This window comes from Saccopteryx leptura, chromosome 2 (assembly GCF_036850995.1).
Source record: "Saccopteryx leptura isolate mSacLep1 chromosome 2, mSacLep1_pri_phased_curated, whole genome shotgun sequence".
In the NCBI taxonomy this organism is placed as follows: Eukaryota; Metazoa; Chordata; class Mammalia; order Chiroptera; family Emballonuridae; genus Saccopteryx; species Saccopteryx leptura.
The window spans coordinates 3,667,585-3,688,205 of NC_089504.1; the positions used below are offsets into that span (position 1 = coordinate 3,667,585).

The following is a 20,621-nucleotide window of genomic DNA, read 5'->3' on the forward strand; positions in this document are numbered from 1 at the left end:
GGTTATGCCAATCACACAGTACAGAGACTATTCTCACAATTTCTCTGCACACCTTAACCCAAATTAATAAAATGTTCTCCAAGCCTCCTAAAATATTAATATTAATTCTGTAGCCTTTTGGTACTTTACAACATCTGCATGTGAAATGGCTCAGTGGCTCCTCACTGAGGTCGCCGGTTCGAAATCCTGGGCTTCCCCGGTCAAGGCACATATGGGAGTTGATGCTTACTGCTCCTCCCCCCCTTCTCTGAAAAAAAAAAGGAAAAAATAAAGTCTTTAAAGAAAAAAAAAAGAAATCAGGGAGTCTAAACCGCAGGACCAGCTGGGGGGGGGGGAGGTCACCCTGGAAGGTGAAATTCTTGTTTCCCAGTTTTGCCAGTTGCTAGGCACCTGGAGCTTTCCGTCCTGGTGGCCTTCTGTGCCTGGCCGTTCTCCTTGCTCTGCTCAGGTCTAAGTGCCTGCCAGACTCCGTCTCTCTTCATCTCAGTAAAACAAACTTAAAACTATGTCAGGGAACCAGGTTAAGAGGTGAGCGATAGTTCTTGGGTTTTCTGTCTTTTCAAATTGGACTTAACATTTACGGGAACCCTGTCGTCAGCTTACTTTGTCAGTGCGTTCTTATTTGGCTCTATTTCATGGCTAGTCAGACTCCTTTCGATAAATCAGTAATGCAGCGTATTTATTCCTGGTGACATCACCAGCTCTCCAGGCCTCTGCCAGGCAGCTGCAGATTCCCAAGAAACAGGCCCTGCCTTCAAGGACCCAGCCGTCCTGGAGGGAAAACCCCAAGGATCCAGGCAACACCTCCCTTTGGGGGACCTGGGAGGCTGCACCCCAGTGCCAGGCAGACCTGGGTTTGAGTCACTGTGACCCTACAGTCTCAGCTGTTCTGTCCTCCGTGCCAGTTCTGTGCACCTGGTTTCTCCTTGCCACAACCCGCTCCTTACTGCTACCTTCTGGGCATCAGGGCACCTCCCTTTTCGTTCCCCTGTATGCTCGCCCCTGCTCCACACCTCAGCAGAGAGGCCTCTGCCTCACGGCCCTCCAGCCCATGCGGGTGGCCTACCCTGGGGGAGGCTCCAGGGATTTGGGTGTGAACAAGGGTCAATGCTACCTGACAGGCCCTGGGAGGAGGGTATGGTCAACCCTGTTTACTGGGGAGGAAAGAAAGGCGCCAGGAGATTCCGGGAGCCGCTCCTGGTCACCCAGGCCAGGTGCCAGGCTCAGAGGTCCTGAGCAAAGGAGGAATATGATCCTAAAGTGAAAATCAGTGCGATGTCCGGCTGGTATGTCCTGCGATGGTTTTGATGGCCTTCTAAAGACGTTCAAGTTTTTCCCCCAAGTCGTTTCTCTGACGTCTCAGCCATGGCACCAAGTTCCCGAACCCGCGCTTCTCGCCCGGGCCTGGGCCTGCTTTGTTCAAGATCAGAGGCTAGTGGAGCGCAGAGCCTTCTAGGGACAGGGCCTGCGGCCAGTGGGAGGGACGCGGGGCCGGTGGGAGGGGGCTCGGTCACTGGGCGGGGCTAGCGGCTCGTATCGCCAACTCCGAGACCCACCGTGCCCCGCCCCCGGCACCCGACTTCCGTCAGGCCCAATCCACGCTCTTAACGAGGCGCTGCGCAGCCACGAGGTAACGCGGGACACTGGCGAACCGAGTCCCTGGTCTCCGCGTCGGGGCGCGCCCCTCCTTCCATCCTAACGCGAGTTTGGCCGCAGGGGGTGAGTCTGCACCCCGCAGGGACAGTTGCGCTCCCTGCGCCCCACTTTGTTCCCGCGCCACGCCAGGGCGGAGGAGCAGCGCCCCGAGCCCGGAGCCCGCACCGACAGGCGGGAGTCGAGGGGCGCGCCGCGGCCCCACGTTCCTGGGTGCGGACCCCGGGCTGAGGTGGACGGGGCTCAGGCCTGGCTCTGCGTGGGCTGAGCGGCCCGGGCGTCTCGGGCCCCGCGGGAGGCAGGGTCTAGCGGAGCCGAAGTCGATGCGGGGGCTTGGAGGAGGACGCTGCGCGCCCTGGCCCGGGTGGGGAAACCGCGGCCCGCAGAGTGAGGAAGAGGAAGCGGCCTTGCCAGGGGCCGCCGAAACGCCAGCTCCGGGATCTCTCTTTCTCAGACCTCGGGCGGACCCCCGCCGGGCTCTCCTGTGTCCAGTGCTCGCCGTTACCCGGACCTAGACAAGCGCTTTACAGACCTCCTTCCTTATACGTCATCCTCAGGGGCGGTGCGTATTGTCCTTTCTTCTCGCCGTGCCCTCAGTCCAGCCCCCTTTGTCCAGGGAGATCCCCGAGGCTGTGGTGGGGACAGGAGAGCCAGCGAGAGCTGGAGCGCGTTCCCACGGTGCCCTGGAGTGACCAGGCCTCGCCTCCCAGAGAAATGCGCTGCCGCCCACCCCTCGTCCCCCCCCCCCTCACCCCACCCCCGCCCTGTCCCGGGAATCTTGGCGATGTCGGGACCGTGCAGGCTCTGGGCTTGAGTTGAATTGGCCTCACGGTGGCCTTTGGGAATCCTTCTCCAAGCTCCGCCCAAACGCCCCGCCCCGCGCCTGTGCCGGAGTCCAGGGACGCTCTACTCACCACGGTGCAAGAAACTAGGAGGAAGACCTGAGAGCCCGATTTGGGGGTCAGAGGGCTGGCCCGAGTGCCTGTTCCGAGGCAGCGGCAGGCTTCCGCTGAGCGCTGAGCTAGTGAGAGCTGGCTCCCAGAGTCGCAAGAGTTGGGCCTGGGGTCCACATTCCCCTGGTGGGACCGCTCAGGGCAGGGCAGGTCCGCAGGGATGGGGCCACTGCCCTCTAGATAAGGAGCATTTCTTTGCAGGTGTCCCCTGCACCGACACAGGCTCCTCTGAGAGCGGAGGGCTGATTCACCAAGGCACGCCCACCCTCAGGTGCCCAGGCTCAGGTGCTGTACACACCAACCATGCGCTGCCACTGCCCCAGCAAACTGGCCCTGGGCCTGGGGTTCTGCCTGCTGGTGGGCATGGCCTTCTACATTTTGTGGTGAGCATGCCCCATGGAGCCTCCAGCCCCACCTCAGACTCCTCTCCTGGCATCTCAACCCTCCAACCTGACCGCTTCAGAGGTGTGCTCTCCTGGCATACCTGTTCCTCAACCCCAAGTCCAGTTAGACCAAACTAGGCTTCTGAATGTTGCCTAGGACTGACCTCCTGGCCTTTGCACTTGCTCTGCCCTCTGCCTTGACCATCCTTCTGAGACTGGTTGAGGGAGCTCCTCTTCATGCTCCCAGAGTCACCTTGTGTGATCCTTCTGTGAAGTTTCTGGGGCTGCCACACAAACACACACACACACACACACACACACACACACACACACACACACACACACCCTCTTCTGTACAGGCCTGGAGTCAAGAGCGTTCCTGTCCTGGGAATGAGTGACTTACACACACACACACACACACACACCCCTCTTCTGTACAGGCCTGGAGTCAAGAGCATTCCTGTCCCGGGAATGAGTGACTTACACACACACACACACACACACACACACACACACACACACACCCCTCTTCTGTACAGGCCTGGAGTCAAGAGCATTCCTGTCCCGGGAATGAGTGACTTACACACACACACACACACACACACACACACACACACACACTCCTCTTCTGTACAGGCCTGGAGTCAAGAGCATTCCTGTCCCGGGAATGAGTGACTTACACACACACACACACACACACACACACACACCCTCTTCTGTACAGGCCTGGAGTCAAGAGCGTTCCTGTCCCGAGAATGAGTGACTTCACAGATGACTAATGACTGCCGGCCAGAAGACCCAGAGGCTTGGTCCTCTGAGGTCAGCCCGACTTAAGGAGTGATCAGGGGACCGCAGATGCACCACTGGGGTCCTCACTCTCAATAACGGGGAACCGACTGGGTTTTCAGCCTCTGGGCTGGCGGTTGAATCAGCAGGTGTTTTCCCTTCCAGGGTGTATGTCGAGAACTGGCTGCCATTCTCCTATGTCCCCTATTATCTCCCCTGCCCAGAGATCTTGTAAGTATGGGGCTGGGGAACCGGGAGGGGGGGGGGGGCTGTGGGCTGCACGGTGTGGGGGAGATGGGAGAGCCTTTAAGGACACTTTGTCTGCGGATTCTTTTTTTTTTTTTTGTATTTTTCTGAAGTTGGAAACAGGGAGACAGTCAGACAGACTTCTGCATGTGCCCGACCGGGATCCACCCGACACACCCACCAGGGGGCGATGCTCTTCCCATCCAGGGCGTTGCTCCCGTTGCGACCAGATGGGGCGATGCTCTGCCCATCTGGGGCGTTGCTCTACTGCAACCAGAGCCATCCTAGCGCCTGAGGCAGAGGCCATGGAGCCATCCTCAGCGCCTGGGCCAACTTTGCTCCAGTGGAGCCTTGACTGCGGCAGGGGAAGAGAGAGACAGAGAGGAAGGAGAGGGGGAGGGGTGGAGAAGCAGATGGGCGCTTCTCCTGTGTGCCCTGGCCGGGAATCGAACCCAGGACTCCTGCACGCCAGGCCGACGCTCTACCACTGAGCCAACTGGCCAGGGCCTTGTCTGCGGTTTCTTAGGTCCAGAGCTCACGATCAGTATGAGGGGTGTCTGGGTAATTTCTGGGCTGCCCTTTTCCGGTCTTCTGGGGTCCTTGCAACACCCTCTCCACAGTGAGACTTAGAGCGTGCTGCATAGCTCCGAGCCTCGCTTGCTGCATCTGTGAGATGGGGTGGTAGAGGTGCCCCTCCCGGGCTACTGGGATCGGGGAGTGCAATGGCGTCTGCATAGGCTGGGGGGGGGCACCTGACACAGAGGGGGTGCTCAGGAAAGAGTACTTTCAGGATTTGACCATCTTGCTAAACTCTGTGTTCTATGTGGATTCAAAGAACAGAACGCATTTGATGTTTTGACAGTTGAGAGTGAAGAAATGGCTTGTGAAAGCCTCCGGGGGCATCCGGCCCCACCGTCCTCTGTGTTCTGTGGCAGCTAAAGCAGAGTTCAACATCTGGATCATAGACTGATTAGCAAGGCGTGCCTTATTACTATAAAAACATAGAGTAATAGCAACTTAGGAAGCTGCAAAGAGAAAAAAAAAAAGAAACTGTCTTTGGTCCCAGTGGTCTGAAATTTGTTCCAGTCCCAAAGTTTGTTGTCAGCTTGTTGGTTGCTACATTTTCTTTCTTTTTAAAATATTTTATTTTTTTAGGTAAGAGGAGGGGAGATGAAGTAGACTCCCACATGCACCCCAACTGGGTTCCACCAGGCAACCCCATCTGGGGCTGATGCTTGAGTACCAAGCTATTTTTAGCACCTGAGGCTGATGCTAGTCTGCACTCGAACCAATTGAGCCACTGGCTGCAGGAAGAAATGAGGGAAAGGAGAGAGAGAGAGGGAGGGAGAAGCAGATGGTCGCTTCACTTGTGTGCCCTGATCGGGAATTGAACCCAGGACGTCTACACTCTGGGCTGATGCTCTATCCACTGAGCCACCAGCTAGGGCCTGCATTGTCTAAATGAACAAATTGTGCATCTGCTTGCTTCTAAAAGCAGAGAGGCGACTTGCTATTGAAGATAGTTGTGATCTTAATGTTTTTTGTGATTTTTTTGTTTGTTTATTTCTATTGATTTTAGAGAGAGGGGAAGGGATAGAGAGACAAGAACATTGATCTGTTCCAGTACGTGCCCTGACCGGGGATTGAATTGGCCATCTCTGTGCTTCAGGATGGTGCCTAACCCACTGAGCTCTCTGGCCAGGGCTGTTTTTGTGATTTTTATCCTGTTCCCCAGAAATGGCATTTTTTTTTCAGCCTGTGTCCTTACTCTTTGTAGTCACCATCGTTTTATTTCCCCTAGGGGCTGGGTCAGAATTTTTGAAGTCCTTCCCCACCTTTCCCACAAACAACTTCAGGCATTTGGGTTGTTTCCAATTTTCCAGTGTTCTAAATTAGTTTTTTTTGTTTTTTTTCCCCCAAAGTGAGAAGCGGGGAGGCAGTCAGACAGACTCCCGCATGCGCCCAACCAGGATCCACCTGGCATGCCCACCAGGGGGCGATGCTCTGCCCCTCTGGGGTGTTGCTCCGTTGCAACCGGAGCCATTCTAGCACCTGAGGCGGAGGCCATGGAGCCATCCTCAGCACCTGGGCCAACTTTGCTCCAATGGAGCCCTGGCTGCGGGAAGGGAAGAGAGACAGAGAGAAAGGAGAGGGGGAAGGGTGGAGAAGCAGATGGGCGCTTCTCCTGTGTGCCCTGACCGGGAACCGAACCTGGTACTTCCACATGCTGGGCTGACGCTCTACCACTGAGCCAACTGGCCAGGGCCTTTTTTTTCATAGATTGAAGTTGGAGGGTTTTGTTTGGTTTCACTGAGCACATCTTTCCTCCTCTTCTGGACGTGGAGTTGCAGTACCATCAAAGGCTATGACATGTGGAGTTCCTTTTGGCCAGGGCCCGTCTGGCTTTGGTGTGTTACATCGGACTCTTTGAGGCAGCTGGAGCTGGCTGGCTTTGTGGGGAGCTGGGAGAGACCACTGCCAGGAAAGCGGGGAACCCTGGGCTGGCTGGTGTCAGCATCGTCCCTGCTGACTGCCTTGGCAGGGTCCCCTCACTTTCTGCGCAGGCACCTGCTTGTTTGCATGACACGAGAGCAGAGGGCCACTCTGACGGACTCACTTTTTAAAATTGTTGATTCCAGGGTGCAGACAGGTCGCAGGACAAACCCTGTGTGACTGTACTTACGGGAGATTCCTAGACTGGTCAAATTCATAGAGACACGGGGAGAAATGTAGCTACCAGGGGCCGCGGGAGAGGGAAGGACGTGAGTGTTTCACGGGGACAGAGCTTCCGTTTGGGAAGATGGATGGGAACGTTCTGGAGGCGGGCGGTGGTGATGGCCACACAACAGTGGAGTGTCCTTAACACTGCCGAGCTGGGTACCTAAAATCGGTTCACACGGTCAGTCTGTGCTACGTCTATTTTACCACACGCGCGAAAAAAAGCATGAACTAAACAAGGTAGGAAAACTGAAGGAGGCTCAAGCCCGTGCCATCCTAGAGGACATGCTGAAAATTCCCAAATGAATGGCAGACGCCGTGTCCTCAGCTGGTGTGAGCCGTACACCAGGCCCGTCCCGGAGCTGGCTCCCTGGGTGGCCTTGGGCAGCCCTGTCTCTCCTCTGGGCCTCACCTCTACCCCCTTGGGAACAGCTCTTTGCAGGAGATTTCATTGTCTCTCATTTTTTAAGGGGAAGGGAACCAAAGCCCCAGAGGAGTCGGATGTCTAGCCCCACGTCCCTGGGCCGGAAGGCGGCAGGGCCGGGGACTCTGTGCGACCTGCCACCTCCTTCCTCGCGGACCCCTCCCTGCGTCCACATGCGAGCGGAGGCTGGCCATGCAGGCTGCTGGGTGTGGGCCGAGAGCCCCTGACTCAGGGCCCTTGTTCCATTCACGGCAGCTCTCGGGGTTAAGGATGGGGACCCATTTTACAGAGGAGGAAAAAGGAGTGTCGCAGCCAGGGTTCTCCTAAAGAAACAGAACCAGCAGGAGTGAGGGAAGGGGAAGCGAGACACAGAAGTAGGTGGATAGATAGATAGATAGATAGATAGATATAGGGCGTGCTTGATTGTGGGGGTGGCTCTGCCGTCTGAGCGTGGGGCAGGCCAGCAGGAAGAGCGGCTGCACCTCTTGGGCAGGAGCTGAGCCCACTGGGACTTCTTCTTCAGGGAAACTTCAGTTCGGCTCTGAAAGCCTTTCAACTGATTGTACTGGGCCCACCCATTACCTGGGGTAACCTTCACATAGAGTCAGCCAGTGCAGGTGATAACCATGTCTACAATATACGTTCACAGCATTTTTTTTTTTTTGTATTTTTTCTGAAGCTGGAAACGGGGAGAGACAGTCAGACAGACTCCCGCATGTGCCCGACCGGGATCCACCCGGCACGCCCACCAGGGGCGATGCTCTGCCCCTCTGGGGCGTCGCTCTGTTGCGACCAGAGCCACTCTAGCGCCTGGGGCAGAGGCCAAGGAGCCATCCCCAGCGCCTGGGCCATCTTTGCTCCAATGGAGCCTTGGCTGCAGGAGGGGAAGAGAGAGACAGAGAGGAAGGGGGGGGGAATGGAGAAGCAAATGGGCGCTTCTCCTATGTGCCCTGGCCGGGAATCGAACCCAGGTCCCCCGCATGCCAGGCCGACGCTCTACCGCTGAGCCAACCGGCCAGGGCCCGTTCACAGCATTTTGACCTGTGTGGGCGTGCCTGGGTCTGACCACTGAGCTCCCCGTGGGCTCAGGTTAAGTAACTCCCCAGGTCCCCAGGCTAGGAACCTGCAGAAGTGGGCTCACCGGTCCTTGGCTTCTCCACCCTCCTGCCCGGCGCTGGGCTCCTCCAGAGGGGCAGGCCTGAGAGCATCGGCTCTGGGGACCGACCACCTGCCACTCGGTGCCCTGGACAGATGCTCCTGTAGGAGCCCAGCCCGGGCAGAGCAGGGGGAACAGGTCGCAGAGTCTGCATGGAACTGGGGTGGCCGGCCTCGTGGGGTGCTGGGCTCGTCCCAGCTGCCTTCCTTCTGCCACTGCCCAGCACTCACGGCTCTCTCTCGCCTCTGCCCACCAGCAACATGAAGCTGCAGTACAGGGGGGAGAAGCCGTTCCAGCCCGTGACGCGGTGAGCAGACTCTGCCACCTCCCTCCTTGTGGGCCCGGGGAGGCGGCCGCCCCCTCCCTCAGCACTGGCCCCTCTCGGTTGCAGGTCACGGTACCCTCAGCCCATGCTGCTGGAGCAGAGGTAGGTGCTGACGGGGGCCTGGGTGCACCCGGAGAGACCTGGGCGCCAGGTGCAGGGACAGGGCTCTGACTGACACGTCGAGGCGGCGGGGGTGCCGGGTGGCCTCGGCGTTCAGGTAGACGGGGGCCTGGGTGCACCCGGAGAGACCTGGGCGCCAGGCGCAGGGACAGGGCTCTGACACGTCGAGGCGGCGGGGGTGCCGGGTGGCCTCGGCGTTCAGGTAGACGGGGGCCTGGGTGCACCCGGAGAGACCTGGGCGCCAGGCGCAGGGACAGGGCTCTGACTGACACGTCAAGGCGGCGGGGGTGCCGGGTGGCCTCGGCGTTCAGGTAGACGGGGGCCTGGGTTCCAGTCCAGCTCTGTCGCTAGTTGTGTGACCCTTGGGCGGGGTGCCCAACTGCTCCGAGCTTTTTCTGTACAGAGGGATAGTAACCCTCACCTCAGAGGAGGTTGGAGGACCAGGTGGGATGGGGTTCGTGCACTGTGTGTGGAGCGTTGTGCCCACTGCAGAGCAGGGCGGGTGCTGCGCTGTCATTAATGACGGTGACTGATAGCCCTGTTCCCTGGGGCGGAGCCGGAGCCTGCTGGCGTGCTGGTGCATTAGCTACCTGAGCAGACCACCCTGGGGACAGGGACGAAGCTGCCCGGGGTCACACAGCGTGGGGAAGGGGGGGGGCAGGGCCAGGGTGAGCCCCAGGCGATCACGTTAGGGTCCCAGCCCCCCCGCGCCTCCCCCGCCGCCAGGCCCACGGAGCTGCTGACGCTTACGCCCTGGTTGGCGCCCATCGTCTCCGAGGGAACCTTCGACCGGGAGCTCCTGCAGCACATCTACCAGCCGCGGAACCTGACCGTGGGGCTCACGGTGTTCGCTGTGGGGAGGTGAGTAGCCCCCGGGCGGGCGGGGGTGGGCCGGTTCTCTCTGAGCCCCCGGAACTCAGCCTGGGGCGAGGCAGGACCTGGACGCAGCCCCCCGCCCGGGCACCGGGGAGGCCTTGAACCCGGCGCTGCCCAGGGGAAAGGTGGAGAGGAGACTGTGCTGGGTGGGAGGAAGGGGGTCTGGCCCCGGCATGGAAGGGGCGGGGGAGGAAGCCCAGGCGGGGGACCAGCAGGAGCCTGTGTCAGGGGACCAGCCCTCTGCCTCCCTGAACAGTCCAGGCAGGTATGAAGGAGCAGAACCCCCCCACACACACACAGAACACCTCGCATACATGGGGTCCGGCTCTGGCTGGACAGCTAAGCTGGTTAGAGCGTTGTCCTGAAATGCAAAGGTTGTGGGCTCAATTCCCCAGGCAGGAACAGACTGAGGTCGCTGTTTCTCTTTCTCCCTGCCTCTCTCTAAAATCAATACATTTTTGGCCCTGGCCGGTTGGCTTAGCAGTAGAGCGTTGGCCTGGCACGTGGGGGACCCGGGTTTGATTCCCGGCCAGGGCACATAGGAGAAACGCCCATTTGCTTCTCCACCCCCCCCCCCTTCCTCTCTGTCTCTCTCTTCCCCTCCCGCAGCCAAGGCTCCATTGGAGCAAAGATGGCCCGGGCGCTGGGGATGGCTCCTTGGCCTCTGCCCCAGGCGCTAGAGTGGCTCTGGTCCCTGCAGAGCGACGCCCCGGAGGGGCAGAGCATCGCCCCCTGGTGGGCAGAGCGTCGCCCCTGGTGGGCGTGCCGGGTGGATCCCGGTGGGGTGCATGCAGGAGTCTGTCTGACTGTCTCCCCCCGTTTCCAGCTTCAGAAAAATACAAAAAAAAAAAACAAAAAAAACATTTTTAAAAATGGGAGTCCATGGTCAGGCCGCCAGCAGGTCCAGAGACCCCTGCTGAGCTGGCCTCACCCTCAGGACCGTCTCCCCCTCTCCCTGTGCCTCCTGCTCTCTGGGTTTCTCCTGTTTCCTCTCTCCTCCCTGACCTGCCCCCCCCCCTTCCTATGGGAGCCACCACCTGGTAGCTTCCCTGAGTCCTTTCTAGGACTCTTGAGAGAGGGACCATGATGGGGCCTAAGGCCTTAAGTGCTGGCCAGATGATAAATGGCCCACCTGGCCTCTCACACCCTGCACCACCCACCTTCCCCGATGCAGCCAGACCTGCTTCTTGTCCCAGCTGCAGTGTCTCTGCCTATGAAATGGGATCATGGCAGAACCCTTTCCAACCCTGCCTGGCACTTAGTAAGTGCTCAGTAAAAGTTAGGTCGGTCTGGGAGCATACTAGTCATTGCCCTACTTAGAGTCATTCTTTTTTTTTTTTTTTGTATTTTTCTGAAGCTGGAAACGGGGAGAGACAGTCAGACAGACTCCCGCATGTGCCCGACTGGGATCCACCCGGCACGCCCACCAGGGGGCGACGCTCTGCCCACCAGGGGGCGATGCTCTGCCCCTCAGGCCAGAGTCACTTCAGCGCCTGGGGCAGAGGCCAAGGAGCCATCCCCAGCGCCTGGGCCATCTTTGCTCCAATGGAGCCTCCCTGCGGGAGGGGAAGAGAGAGACAGAGAGGAAGGAAAGGGGGAGGGGTGGAGAAGCAGATGGGCGCTTCTCCTGTGTGCCCTGGCCGGGAATCGAACCCAGGACTCCCGCACGCCAGGCCGACGCTCTACCATTGAGCCAACCGGCCAGGACCTAGAGTCATTCTTATGACGGTCTTAGGAGGGAAGTGCTCTGACTGGGCATTTGACCGACCAGGACCCCGAGGGTCAGACCTGAGTGACTCCTCGATGTGGGGAACTGAGAGGTGGACCCAGCCAGACTGACCCCAGGCCCCATGCCCTAGGGGGTGCCAGTCCATAGTGGGGACCCAGCAGTGGCCCTGCCGAGGCCATGGTGGATGACAGGTTCTTACCACCAGGTACACCCGCTTCGTCCAGCAATTCCTGGAGTCGGCCGAGCGGTTCTTCATGCGCGGCTACCGGGTGTGCTACTACGTCTTCACCGATGACCCTGCGGTCATTCCCCGGCTGCCCCTGGGCCCTGACCGCCTCCTCAGCGTCATCCCCATCCGGAAGCCCTCCCGCTGGGAGGAGATCTCCCTGCGCCGGATGGAGACCATCAGCCAGCACATTGCCCAGAGGGCGCACTGGGAGGTGGACTACCTCTTCTGTGTCCATGTGGACATGGTGTTCCGGAACCCCTGGGGCCCTGAGACCCTGGGAGACCTGGTGGCTGCCATCCACCCGGGCTACTACACTGTACCCCGCCAGCAGTTCCCCTACGAACGCAGGCATGTGTCCACCGCTTTTGTGGCAGACGGCCAGGGGGACTTCTATTATGGCGGGGCGGTCTTTGGGGGGCGGGTGGACAAGGTGTACCAGTTTACTAGGGGCTGCCACATGGCCATCCTGGCGGACAAGGCCAATGGCATCATGGCAGCCCGGCAGGAGGAGAGCCACATGAACTGCCGCTTCATCTCACACAAGCCCTCCAAAGTGCTGTCCCCCGAGTACCTCTGGGATGACAGGAAGCCCCGGCCACCTGGTCTGAAGCTGGTCCGCTTTTCTACTGTGGACAAGGACAGCAACTGGCTGCGGAGCTGACGGCGGGGCCAGGGCTGCTGTGAATGAGGACCCAAGCCCGGCAGCCAGCTCACCCCCGAGGGTACCCAGCGGGTACTCAGCTCAGCCCAGAGGGGCACCCAGCAGCCCCAGCGGGCACCCAGCTTGCAGCAGCCCGTCCGTGCCTTACTTCTTAAGCCTCAGCTAAGACCCACCCTTCCTGTCTGTCAGGAGAATCCAACCTACAAGCGGAGGCGGAAGGGCCCCTGTGAACTGTCAAGGGCTGTGCCCACATGAGGAGAATGCGGAGCTTGAATGTGGCCCAAGAGGTGGGCCAGGCCTGGAGGGCGGGGGACCAGTGGGAAAACGGGCAGGGCCCCCAGGCTCCCCAGCAAACGCGCCTTCGTGCCTTTGGGGCGAGCTCTGCAGTCTGCCTGAGCATGGCCAGCATCCCCGCCTTCACCCCCTTCTGTTGCCTGTGGCCCTTTGAGTTGCACTTGTCGCCACTGGTGTGAAAGGCAGCCAGGTCCCCTTCGGCTGCAGCACTCCCAGTACCCTGATGTCCACCACGTGGAGCCAGGTCCTCACGCAGGACCCCGGGGCGAGCCTGTGAAATGGACTGTGTCTAGGCTGTCTCTGGTTTCCTGTCCAGCTGCCCCCACCTCCATGGCGACCTCCCTCCCTGGCCCTCGCCGCCCCTTCTATAAGAGGGTTGGGGTGATTTTAATAAAGGTGGCACGTGCCAGGCCCTAACCAGGGTTTTCCACCTGTGCATCCAGTGTCTGCTGCCGGCCATAGGGGATACCAGCAGCCTGCATCTCAAATGCAGTTGCCTTGTGGGTTAGGGGAGGGAAGGTGCTTTTCCGGAAGACCTGGGCTAGTGCCCGCTGCTATGATGGGATATCACTCTGGTTCTTCTGGGAGACGGTCAAGTGCAGCATGCTGCTGGACATCACACTCCCCCATTGAGCTGAGAGGAACAGCAGTCCTCAGAGCTCTCAGTCCCTGAGCGGATAACAAATGTGTCTGCCAGCCCTCCTGCAGCCGGGTCAGCCTCAGCCCTCTGAGGCCACTGGTGGGCGTGCCGCAGGCTAGGGTCAGAGGACCGGTGAGGCCAGCAAGGCCCCAGAGGACTTCAGAGCCTCACAGTGGTTCTGTCTCCCTGGGGTAGGAGTGGGTTCGGGGCTTGATGACCCAGTGTTCCCTCACACACACACACACACACACACACACACATCCCGGGAGCAGCAACATCTTTGCCATGGAGAGACAAGAGAGCAGGAAGGTGTGTACTCTGTGGCCACCTCGGATGAGCACCCACCTACCCACCTGCTGGGCAACCCCTGGCAAAGCTGTGTGCCAGCCCCCAGCCCGCGCTTCCTGCAATGTACGGTTTGGCTGGTGATCACAAGGGTCAGGCAGACCGAGTGACCAGTGTGAGGAGAAAGCCTGGGTTGGAGAGGCCCTGGGATGCTTCCTGGACAAAGGGCCAGGGTAGCCCCATGGCCAGTGTGTCCGCAGTGGGAAGCCCCTTCCCAGGGCGGTCTGGGCCTGCCCCAGGGGAGGCAGAAGTGTGAAGCAGGGCTGTGTGGGAGGAGCAGGCCCTGCTCCGCTGTGAGTTTGAACCCAGGTCTATCTGACCCCAAAGGCTGTGGGTGCACTGGTGCCCGAAACGGCCCGAGTCCAGCCTTGCCCTCGTCATTGTGCCCATTGCTTAAAGAGGCACCTCTGCAATTTGGCCTGGCCTGTGGTGGCGCAGTGGAGAGAGCATCAGCTTGGAACACTGAGGTCGCAGGTTCGAAACCCTGGGCTAGCCCGATCAAGGCACATGTGACAAGCAATCAATGAACAACTAAAGTGAAGCCAGTGTGAGCTGATACTTCTCATTCTGCTGTCCCCCTCTGCAAAGTCAGGAAATCTTAAAAAAGAAAATACCCCTGCAGTTTACAAAACTTCAGAACCCAGAACTGCTCTCCCCTGGCAGGACTGGTGTCTTAGCTCAGACCTGACCCTGTCGGACAGGAGCAGCTGGGACTGTCTGCCCACACTCCCACTTCCCTGCTGGGCCGGGCTGGGCCGCTGCCTCCTTTAGTTCTTCTCGTCCACGGAGCGTCTCTGGCCCAGGCCCTCAGCTCCTTTTAGGGAAGTACCCTGGATCCTCGTTAGGTTCCAGGAGTTGGTCCTGTCACTGGTGTCAAAGGGCTATGCCCTGGGGTGGGGACCCGGGTGAGCCATAGTCCCCAGGGGTGCGGGCCAAGGCTGGGAAGGCTCTGGTTCTGAGAGACACTGGCTCAAAGCTGGGCTGGGAGTGATGGAGGGGCTCTCCCTCCCCCCAAGTCTAAGGCAGGGCCACCTCCTCCTGAGGCCTTCTCTGGCCAGGGAGTCCCAACACAGGACAAGGCCTCTGATGGTCAGCACAGGGCTCTGGGATGGCATAGAGCAATGATTCTGAGTCCCCAGTTCATGGCTGGACTTGGTCATTCAGCGCGGAGTGACCCTGAGTGCTGGGGCCACTGCTCATCTGTAAAGTGGGGTGAAAGCACTGAGCGCTGGGGGGGGGCGGCTCCCGAATAACAGTAACTACCCCCAACACTCGCTCATCCGGTGGTGGGACTCCCTCTTCCATGGGCTCCTCCAGCCCTTACTCCAGCCAGGGCCGCAGCAGGGGCAGGCTGCTCCGCGTGGCGGGGGTCCTGCCAGGAAGAAAGGGCAGGCAGGCGTAGAGGAAGGGTGGAAGAGGCGGCCTCACCTTGCTGCCTCCACTCAGTGTCCACTACCATTTCCGGGCCCCCCTGACCCCAGCCATCCACCGAGCTGCCTCTGCAGGTGGCATACGGGGACCAGGACGAAAGGATGGGGGTTTATTTGCGCGGACTCCCGTGTCTCTAGGTCTCTATGCCCACGTGGCCCAACACCCGGTGGACTCGGCCAGGTTAGCTTTTGGGTGGCCCGAGGTCCCAGGGGTCGGAGGAGGCACGTCGCAGGGGGGAGGGCAGGAGACTCGCGGGACTCCGCGGAGCGCGGAGACCCCCGTGCGCTGAGCGCGCCCGCGACAAGGCGGGGCTCACGTGCACACGCTGTCCGCGTGCCCGTGTGCGCGCCTGCGGTGGTTTCCAGGCCCAGCTGCCTCGGCGGGTCCACCCACGGGTGGGAGGCCGGTGCGCCTCTCGAGCTCGCGCGGCGGGGCCCGCCCCTCACACCTGCGGCGGGCGGGGGCGGGTCCGCGGCTGACCCCGCCCACCGGCCGCTGCCGGGAGCCCGGGCGGAACCGAGCGGCTGGGCCCCAGCGGCCGGCGGCGCGGCGCAAACAATGGGAGCGGCGCTGGCGGCGGGGGCCGCGGAGCCCCGGGCCCGGCGCGGATGGGAGGTCGCGCCATGAGCCTCGCAGCCAGGCGCCCCCCTGTGCGGCGCGCGGGCCGAGGCGAGCGGCCTCTGCAAGTCCCGGGCCCCCTCTGGGGCCGGCGATGCGCAGCCAGGGCTGAGGATGATGGTAGATTGCCAGGTGAGTGCCACGCCCGGCCTGGCTGCCCTCCCCGGCGTCGCGGGTGGAGGGAGGACCGCTTGTCCCCCGCCACACCCCATCCGGCCGGGAGGGAGCACGACGCTGCTTTCACGCTCAGCGCGCGCTTACGCAGTTCCGCGTTCAACCCCTCCTGGTACAATTGGGAAACTGAGGCCAGGAGAGACGCAGGGACTGGCCCGGGGCCCCCGAGGTCGGCAGAGTCCGGAGGAAGAGGGAGGGTTCCAGCCTCAACTGCCCCGTGGGGTTTCCTTTGGGAATGAGAGTCCTTAAGATCCTGGAGAACCCCTGTCCACCTCTCTCCCTTGTCGGGCCCTTTCCCTTTCCTCTGGGCATCCCCACGTGGGCACAGACACATACACACACGTTGGCTTCACAGGTGGGGGCCGTGGAGTGGGTTCAGAGGAAGAGAGCACACTGCGGAGGTCACGGGAAAGCTGAAAGATGCTGGAGGCAACCCAGCCATTAGGCAGGAGCAACTAGTCTCCTAGCAATACGCGGGGGGTGGAGGGGGATGCCATACTGATGTCCAGGGTGCCCGTAGGGGTCTGCCTGGGCTGGGGCCATCCTCAGGGCAACTTGGAGAGGATTTGTGTCATCTACTCTGGGCTCCTGGAATTAGGAAAATACCCTCTCCCTAGTGTGGAGAGACTGCAGGAGAGAAGGCCTCAGCCCATTCCTCTGTAAGTGGGGATGCATCGACCGAGTGGCACGGAGGTTCCCACAGGCTCCTAGGAGAGTCTGCTGACCCTGGCTCTCCATCCATGACCCCCTGTGCTCCAAGTCCTTGGGAAATGCTTTCTGCTCCCTCCAGGTCCTGCTGAGCAGCCTAGGGATTTGGGGGTCCTGGGACCTGGGTAGTGCAGAAGAAGGCAGAGCGCTGGACCACTCGCCCAAGGGCAGGGACAAGACCATCCTTGATGGAGACTCGAGGTCCTCCTTTGGAAGAGCGTCTGCAGTTATTGCCCTGGCTGGGGTGAGGAGGCCGTGGGAATGAACTGGACACCAGGACAGTGGGCAAAAAGAGGGGAGCGAGAGAGGCTTCTGGGCTACCAGGCATCCCCCCTGGAGCCTGCCAGCCCTGTTCCTTTGCCCCTCTGGCGCCAGGGACAGCGGCTGCCTTGACCGCATCCAAACAAAGGTGTGTGTTTTGTTTCCTGGTTTTCTTGCCTGGGGCTGCAATGCTTGGGATGACCACCAGAGGGCGGGCTGTGTCCACTGCTCAGCGGAGCTGCTGGAGCAGGGAAGGGACGCGCAGGGGTCATTCTGGGCATCCCGCTGCCTCGGGCCCAACGTGCACATTTCTTACTAGTTTCCATGTCCAGACTGTGAGCTGCTCGGAGGCAGGAGCAGGGACCGCGCTAGGCCTGGGGGCGGTGTTGACAGGCCCCACGTGGTCCCTGTCCTCCCGGGAGCTCACAGCCTGGAGGGGCAGGAAGGCAGAGCTCAGAAGCAGGTCCAGGTGGGAGGGGAGAGCCGCGCTGTGCGGAAAGGACGCAGGTGCTGAGGGATGCGCGATCTAGGTGGGGTCTGAAGGCCTCCAGGGTGATATTTATGCTGTGACCAGAAGGACAAGAGGAGCCAGTTCTGCACACGTCTGGGAGCAGTATGTGGGGGTGGGGTAGGGGAGCTCAAGGTGGGGAGGCAGGAAAGAATTTTCCAGGGAGGTTGTGAGAAAGGAGCCAGGGTCTCCAGAGAGAGCAGGGGAGGAGGGAGGGAGGGAGGGAGCCAGGAGGGCAGGGCCTTACCCGGCTTGGAGGGACAGACTAGTTGTCCTGCTGTGTGACAGCATTGCCCTAACTTAGCACTTAGAAGACCAAGCGTTGACTGCCTCACCGTCTCTGGACCAGGGTCCATCTCGGCTCCACAGGGTCCTCTGCCTCCAGGTCTCCTGTGAGGCCGGGCTGCGGTCTCCACCACCGAGGCTCTGCTGGGCGGCTTCTGTCCCCAGGATCAGTCCTGGGCTATTGGCAGGACTGCTCTGGGCGGGTGGGCGCAGAGAGATGCTCCAGAAGAAGGTGTCCTGTGGTCAGGGTTGGTTCGAGGGCGGCCGCGTTGAGGATGATTGGGGCTCTTGAGCACTCACCTGTACTCTGTCTGCCCTCACTGCCCCAGGTCACCATCTGTCTGGTCAGCCAGCTCTCCTGGGGCTGTGCCTGGAGCATTGATTGGCTACACTTGGCCTGGGTTGCGGAGGTGTGTCCAGTGGGGGTCGTAGGAGCTTCCTGGGGCCGCGAAACCAAGTGCCACAAACTGGGGGGCTCAAAAAACAGAGGTTTCTTTTCTCTCTGTTCTGGAGGGCAGAAATCCCAAGTCAGGGTGTTGGGTGCGCCCCGCCTCTCTGAGGGCTCGAGGAGCCGACCCTCCCTGCCTCTTCCACAGTGTTCCTCGTCTTCTCGATTCATCGCTCCAAATCTGCTTCTGTCTGCACACGGCCCTCTGTGTCTGTGTGTCCAACTTTCCCTCTTCTGATCAGTCATTTGATTCTGATTAGGACCTTCCCTAATGCCCTGTGTCCTCAGTCTTAATTACACTGTCAAGACCCTATTTTCAAAGAAGGTCTTAGCCACAGGTGCCCGGGGTTAGTTAGGTCCTCAACGTATCTTTTGTTTGTTTGTTTGTTTTGGCTGGGACTGGGGTGGGGGTTGGATAGGCACAATTCAACCCAGAACAGGGACACTGGAATGATTCTTTCCCTTAAGGCCAGGTATGCAGGTGCCCGCGGGTACAGGAAGGGCAGCTGGGGTCAGAGGCAGTCTCTGAGACTTGCCTGCGGCTGGGGGTTGTGGGTGTAAGTGGAGCCCGGGGTGGGGTGGGGGTTGGTAGGGGTGGTGGGGGAGCCTAGAGACAGCTGGCTCCCCGGGCTGGGCATGTTTTGGAGCAGCGTCAGCAGGTGGCGCTGTGACCTTGGGGCCGCCCCCTGCGCTGCTTTGCGTGGTTCCCGCAGAGACAAAGGTCTTACTCCTCCAGTTTCCTGCCAGGAGAGGACACTCAACTGGAAACAGACCAGGAGCACAGTCATTTTGGGGGTGACGCGCTGTGAAGGAAGTCAGAAGGCGGGGCCACTGGGTGGCGGCTTGGATGGGCCGCCAAGAAGCCCCTCCTCCCTCACCTGCAAGCTGAGCTGGCCCTTCTCAGCAGTCCTAGGGACCCTGCCGCTATGGTTACACCTGTGGTTTCCAGACAGCTCTCCTGTCACTGCAGGGCGGGGTGTGTCCCCAGGCTGGGGGCACACGGCAGGGAGCTGGGGGAGGGGAATGGCTGGCTCTCTGGGCAGGGCGAAGCTGGAGGGGTTCCTTCCACCGAAATACTCCCTGCCCCAAGGAGGGCGGGGCTGCTCGAGCTCCCCCTGTTCACCTGGTGGGGTTCCACCCTGTCCTGGACAAAGTGGGGAGGGCCCCGGCCCCCCCACCGGAGAGTGGGCTCCCACGGGCATCAGTGAAGGAGCAGAGTCCTCCTGGAGTGCAGGTCATTTTATACTGTGACCCCTGCACGCTTCTAACTCCCCAGTTCCGGCCACCGCTCTTGACAGCAGGTCGTCTGTTGATTGATATTTCCGGAGGGTCTCTTTGCGGAGCACCTTGGCTCCGGTCTGAGGGGACGAGGCCGTAGAGCAGGAGGAGGAACAGGGATGCAGGACCAGCAGTAATGGAACCTGTGGAGAAGGCATTGGGCTGGAAGCCCGGGGACCTGGATTCAGGGACCTCCCAGGCCACTGCCACACCGCTCTCCTGTGCTGTGGAGGGACCTGGCACTGACCACAGGCCCATGGCACCTTCTCTGCGCCTGGCCGTGGGCTGCAGTGTCTCACTGTGCCACAGCCATCCTTACAGGTGGGGAAACTGAGGCATTGGGAGGTGAGGGGACTCCCACAGCTAGGTAGTGGCGGGGCTGGTGGGGCAGTGGCATGTCCTGGCGCAGACAAACCTGGAAGGGGTGGACACAGGTGCTGGGACCAGATTCCTTCCAATTACAGTGAGCTTGCAATGGTCAGGGCCGGCCCCACGGTGGTGGTTAACTGCGGGGTGGAGATGTAAACAGTGTAAACAGGGCTGTGAGCCCCTTTCGCCCCCCCCCCCGCCCCCAATGAAGGGCTTAGGCTTTGGTCTGCATTTGCTCAGGTTCTAGGCTTTTGAACCTTGAGAAGTTTTCTCTTAGGGTCACAGCTGGGTGGGTCCCTGTGGGGGTGGGGGAGGGAGCTTAACCCCAGAGCCTCCTCCCAGGGCAGCCAAGTTGGGGAGAGGGCATTCCCCTAGAAATGACAAGCCCCAGAAGGGAGAGTTCCCATGGCAACCCAGAGCAGTTGCTTGGCAACTGCAGGACCCCAAAATACTTGCCTGCAGGAAGGCTCAGGGCTGGGGACTTTCCCACGGCCTGTGTGTGGACCTCGTCTACACCTCAGGGCTGATCAACCCTCACCCCGCCCCCTGCATCCTTCCTGAGGGAAATCTCAGCCCCCCCATCACCTCATCCTGCCAACTAGCCACCTGGCCCCAAGCCAGTCCCCTAGCAACTGGGGCTATTTCCTGGATACCTGAGTGACAGGTGACCGTGACAGGGTAGAATGTGAGAAAACGCAGAGTCAGAGCACAGTGGATGGGACCAGGTGCCAGCCAGTGGTGGGGGCAGGCTTTGTACCCCTGTACCCTGCAGCCTTGAGCAGCCTGGGCTTGGGGGCAGGATGGCAGGGCAGTGTGTGGCTGGGGGTGGGTCGAGCCCCTGGAATAGGGGGCGGTGGCTCTGGGCCCGGGGGAGGTAAGCAGCCTCACGGTTGAGGACACTGTTTTTGGAGGGGACACCTGAGTCTGTATCCCGCCTGGCTCCGCGCCTGTGACCCCGTGGGTCCCCTAGAGCGTGCAGCCCTCTGAGGTTCGCTGCCCCCCA

The 20,621-nt window shown here is 60.6% G+C and overlaps 2 protein-coding genes across 4 annotated transcripts in view; both read left to right on the plus strand.

The window, feature by feature from the left end:
• The first annotated feature begins 329 nt into the window (after nt 1-329).
• Nucleotides 330-12,989, plus strand: GBGT1 (globoside alpha-1,3-N-acetylgalactosaminyltransferase 1 (FORS blood group)). 3 transcript variants are annotated; one of them, XM_066366834.1, is made up of 8 exons: nt 330-528; nt 2,108-2,215; nt 2,808-2,989; nt 3,941-4,006; nt 8,576-8,626; nt 8,711-8,746; nt 9,491-9,625; nt 11,575-12,989. In XM_066366834.1, the coding sequence occupies exons 3-8, from the start codon at nt 2,910-2,912 to the stop codon at nt 12,257-12,259; spliced, it is 1,053 nt and encodes a 350-aa protein (XP_066222931.1). In that variant the 5' UTR covers nt 330-528; nt 2,108-2,215; nt 2,808-2,909; the 3' UTR covers nt 12,260-12,989. The 3 variants fall into 3 exon arrangements, with proteins under 3 accessions (XP_066222931.1, XP_066222930.1, XP_066222932.1); XM_066366833.1 differs by lacking the exon at nt 330-528 and adding an exon at nt 1,590-1,719; XM_066366835.1 differs by lacking the exons at nt 330-528; nt 2,808-2,989 and having other exon boundaries at nt 1,935-2,215.
• A 2,404-nt stretch (nt 12,990-15,393) lies between these two features.
• RALGDS (ral guanine nucleotide dissociation stimulator) overlaps nt 15,394-20,621 on the plus strand; it is a 46,364-nt gene continuing 41,136 nt past the window's right edge. The window contains exon 1 of the mRNA XM_066366807.1: nt 15,394-15,719. Coding sequence (XP_066222904.1) covers nt 15,702-15,719 — 18 coding nt within the window. The 5' untranslated portion in view covers nt 15,394-15,701. The remainder of the gene's footprint in view (nt 15,720-20,621) is intronic.

What these genes read in the sequence shown, in the direction of transcription:
- GBGT1 (XM_066366834.1), top strand. Translation starts at nt 2,910, where the DNA reads ATGCGCTGCCACTGCCCCAGCAAACTGGCCCTGGGCCTGGGGTTCTGC. An exon ending in CTCCCCTGCCCAGAGATCTT is followed by an intron (nt 4,007 to 8,575) that starts GTAAGTATGGGG and finishes TCTGCCCACCAG; the next exon opens with CAACATGAAGCTGCAGTACA. An exon ending in ACGGTGTTCGCTGTGGGGAG is followed by an intron (nt 9,626 to 11,574) that starts GTGAGTAGCCCC and finishes TCTTACCACCAG; the next exon opens with GTACACCCGCTTCGTCCAGC.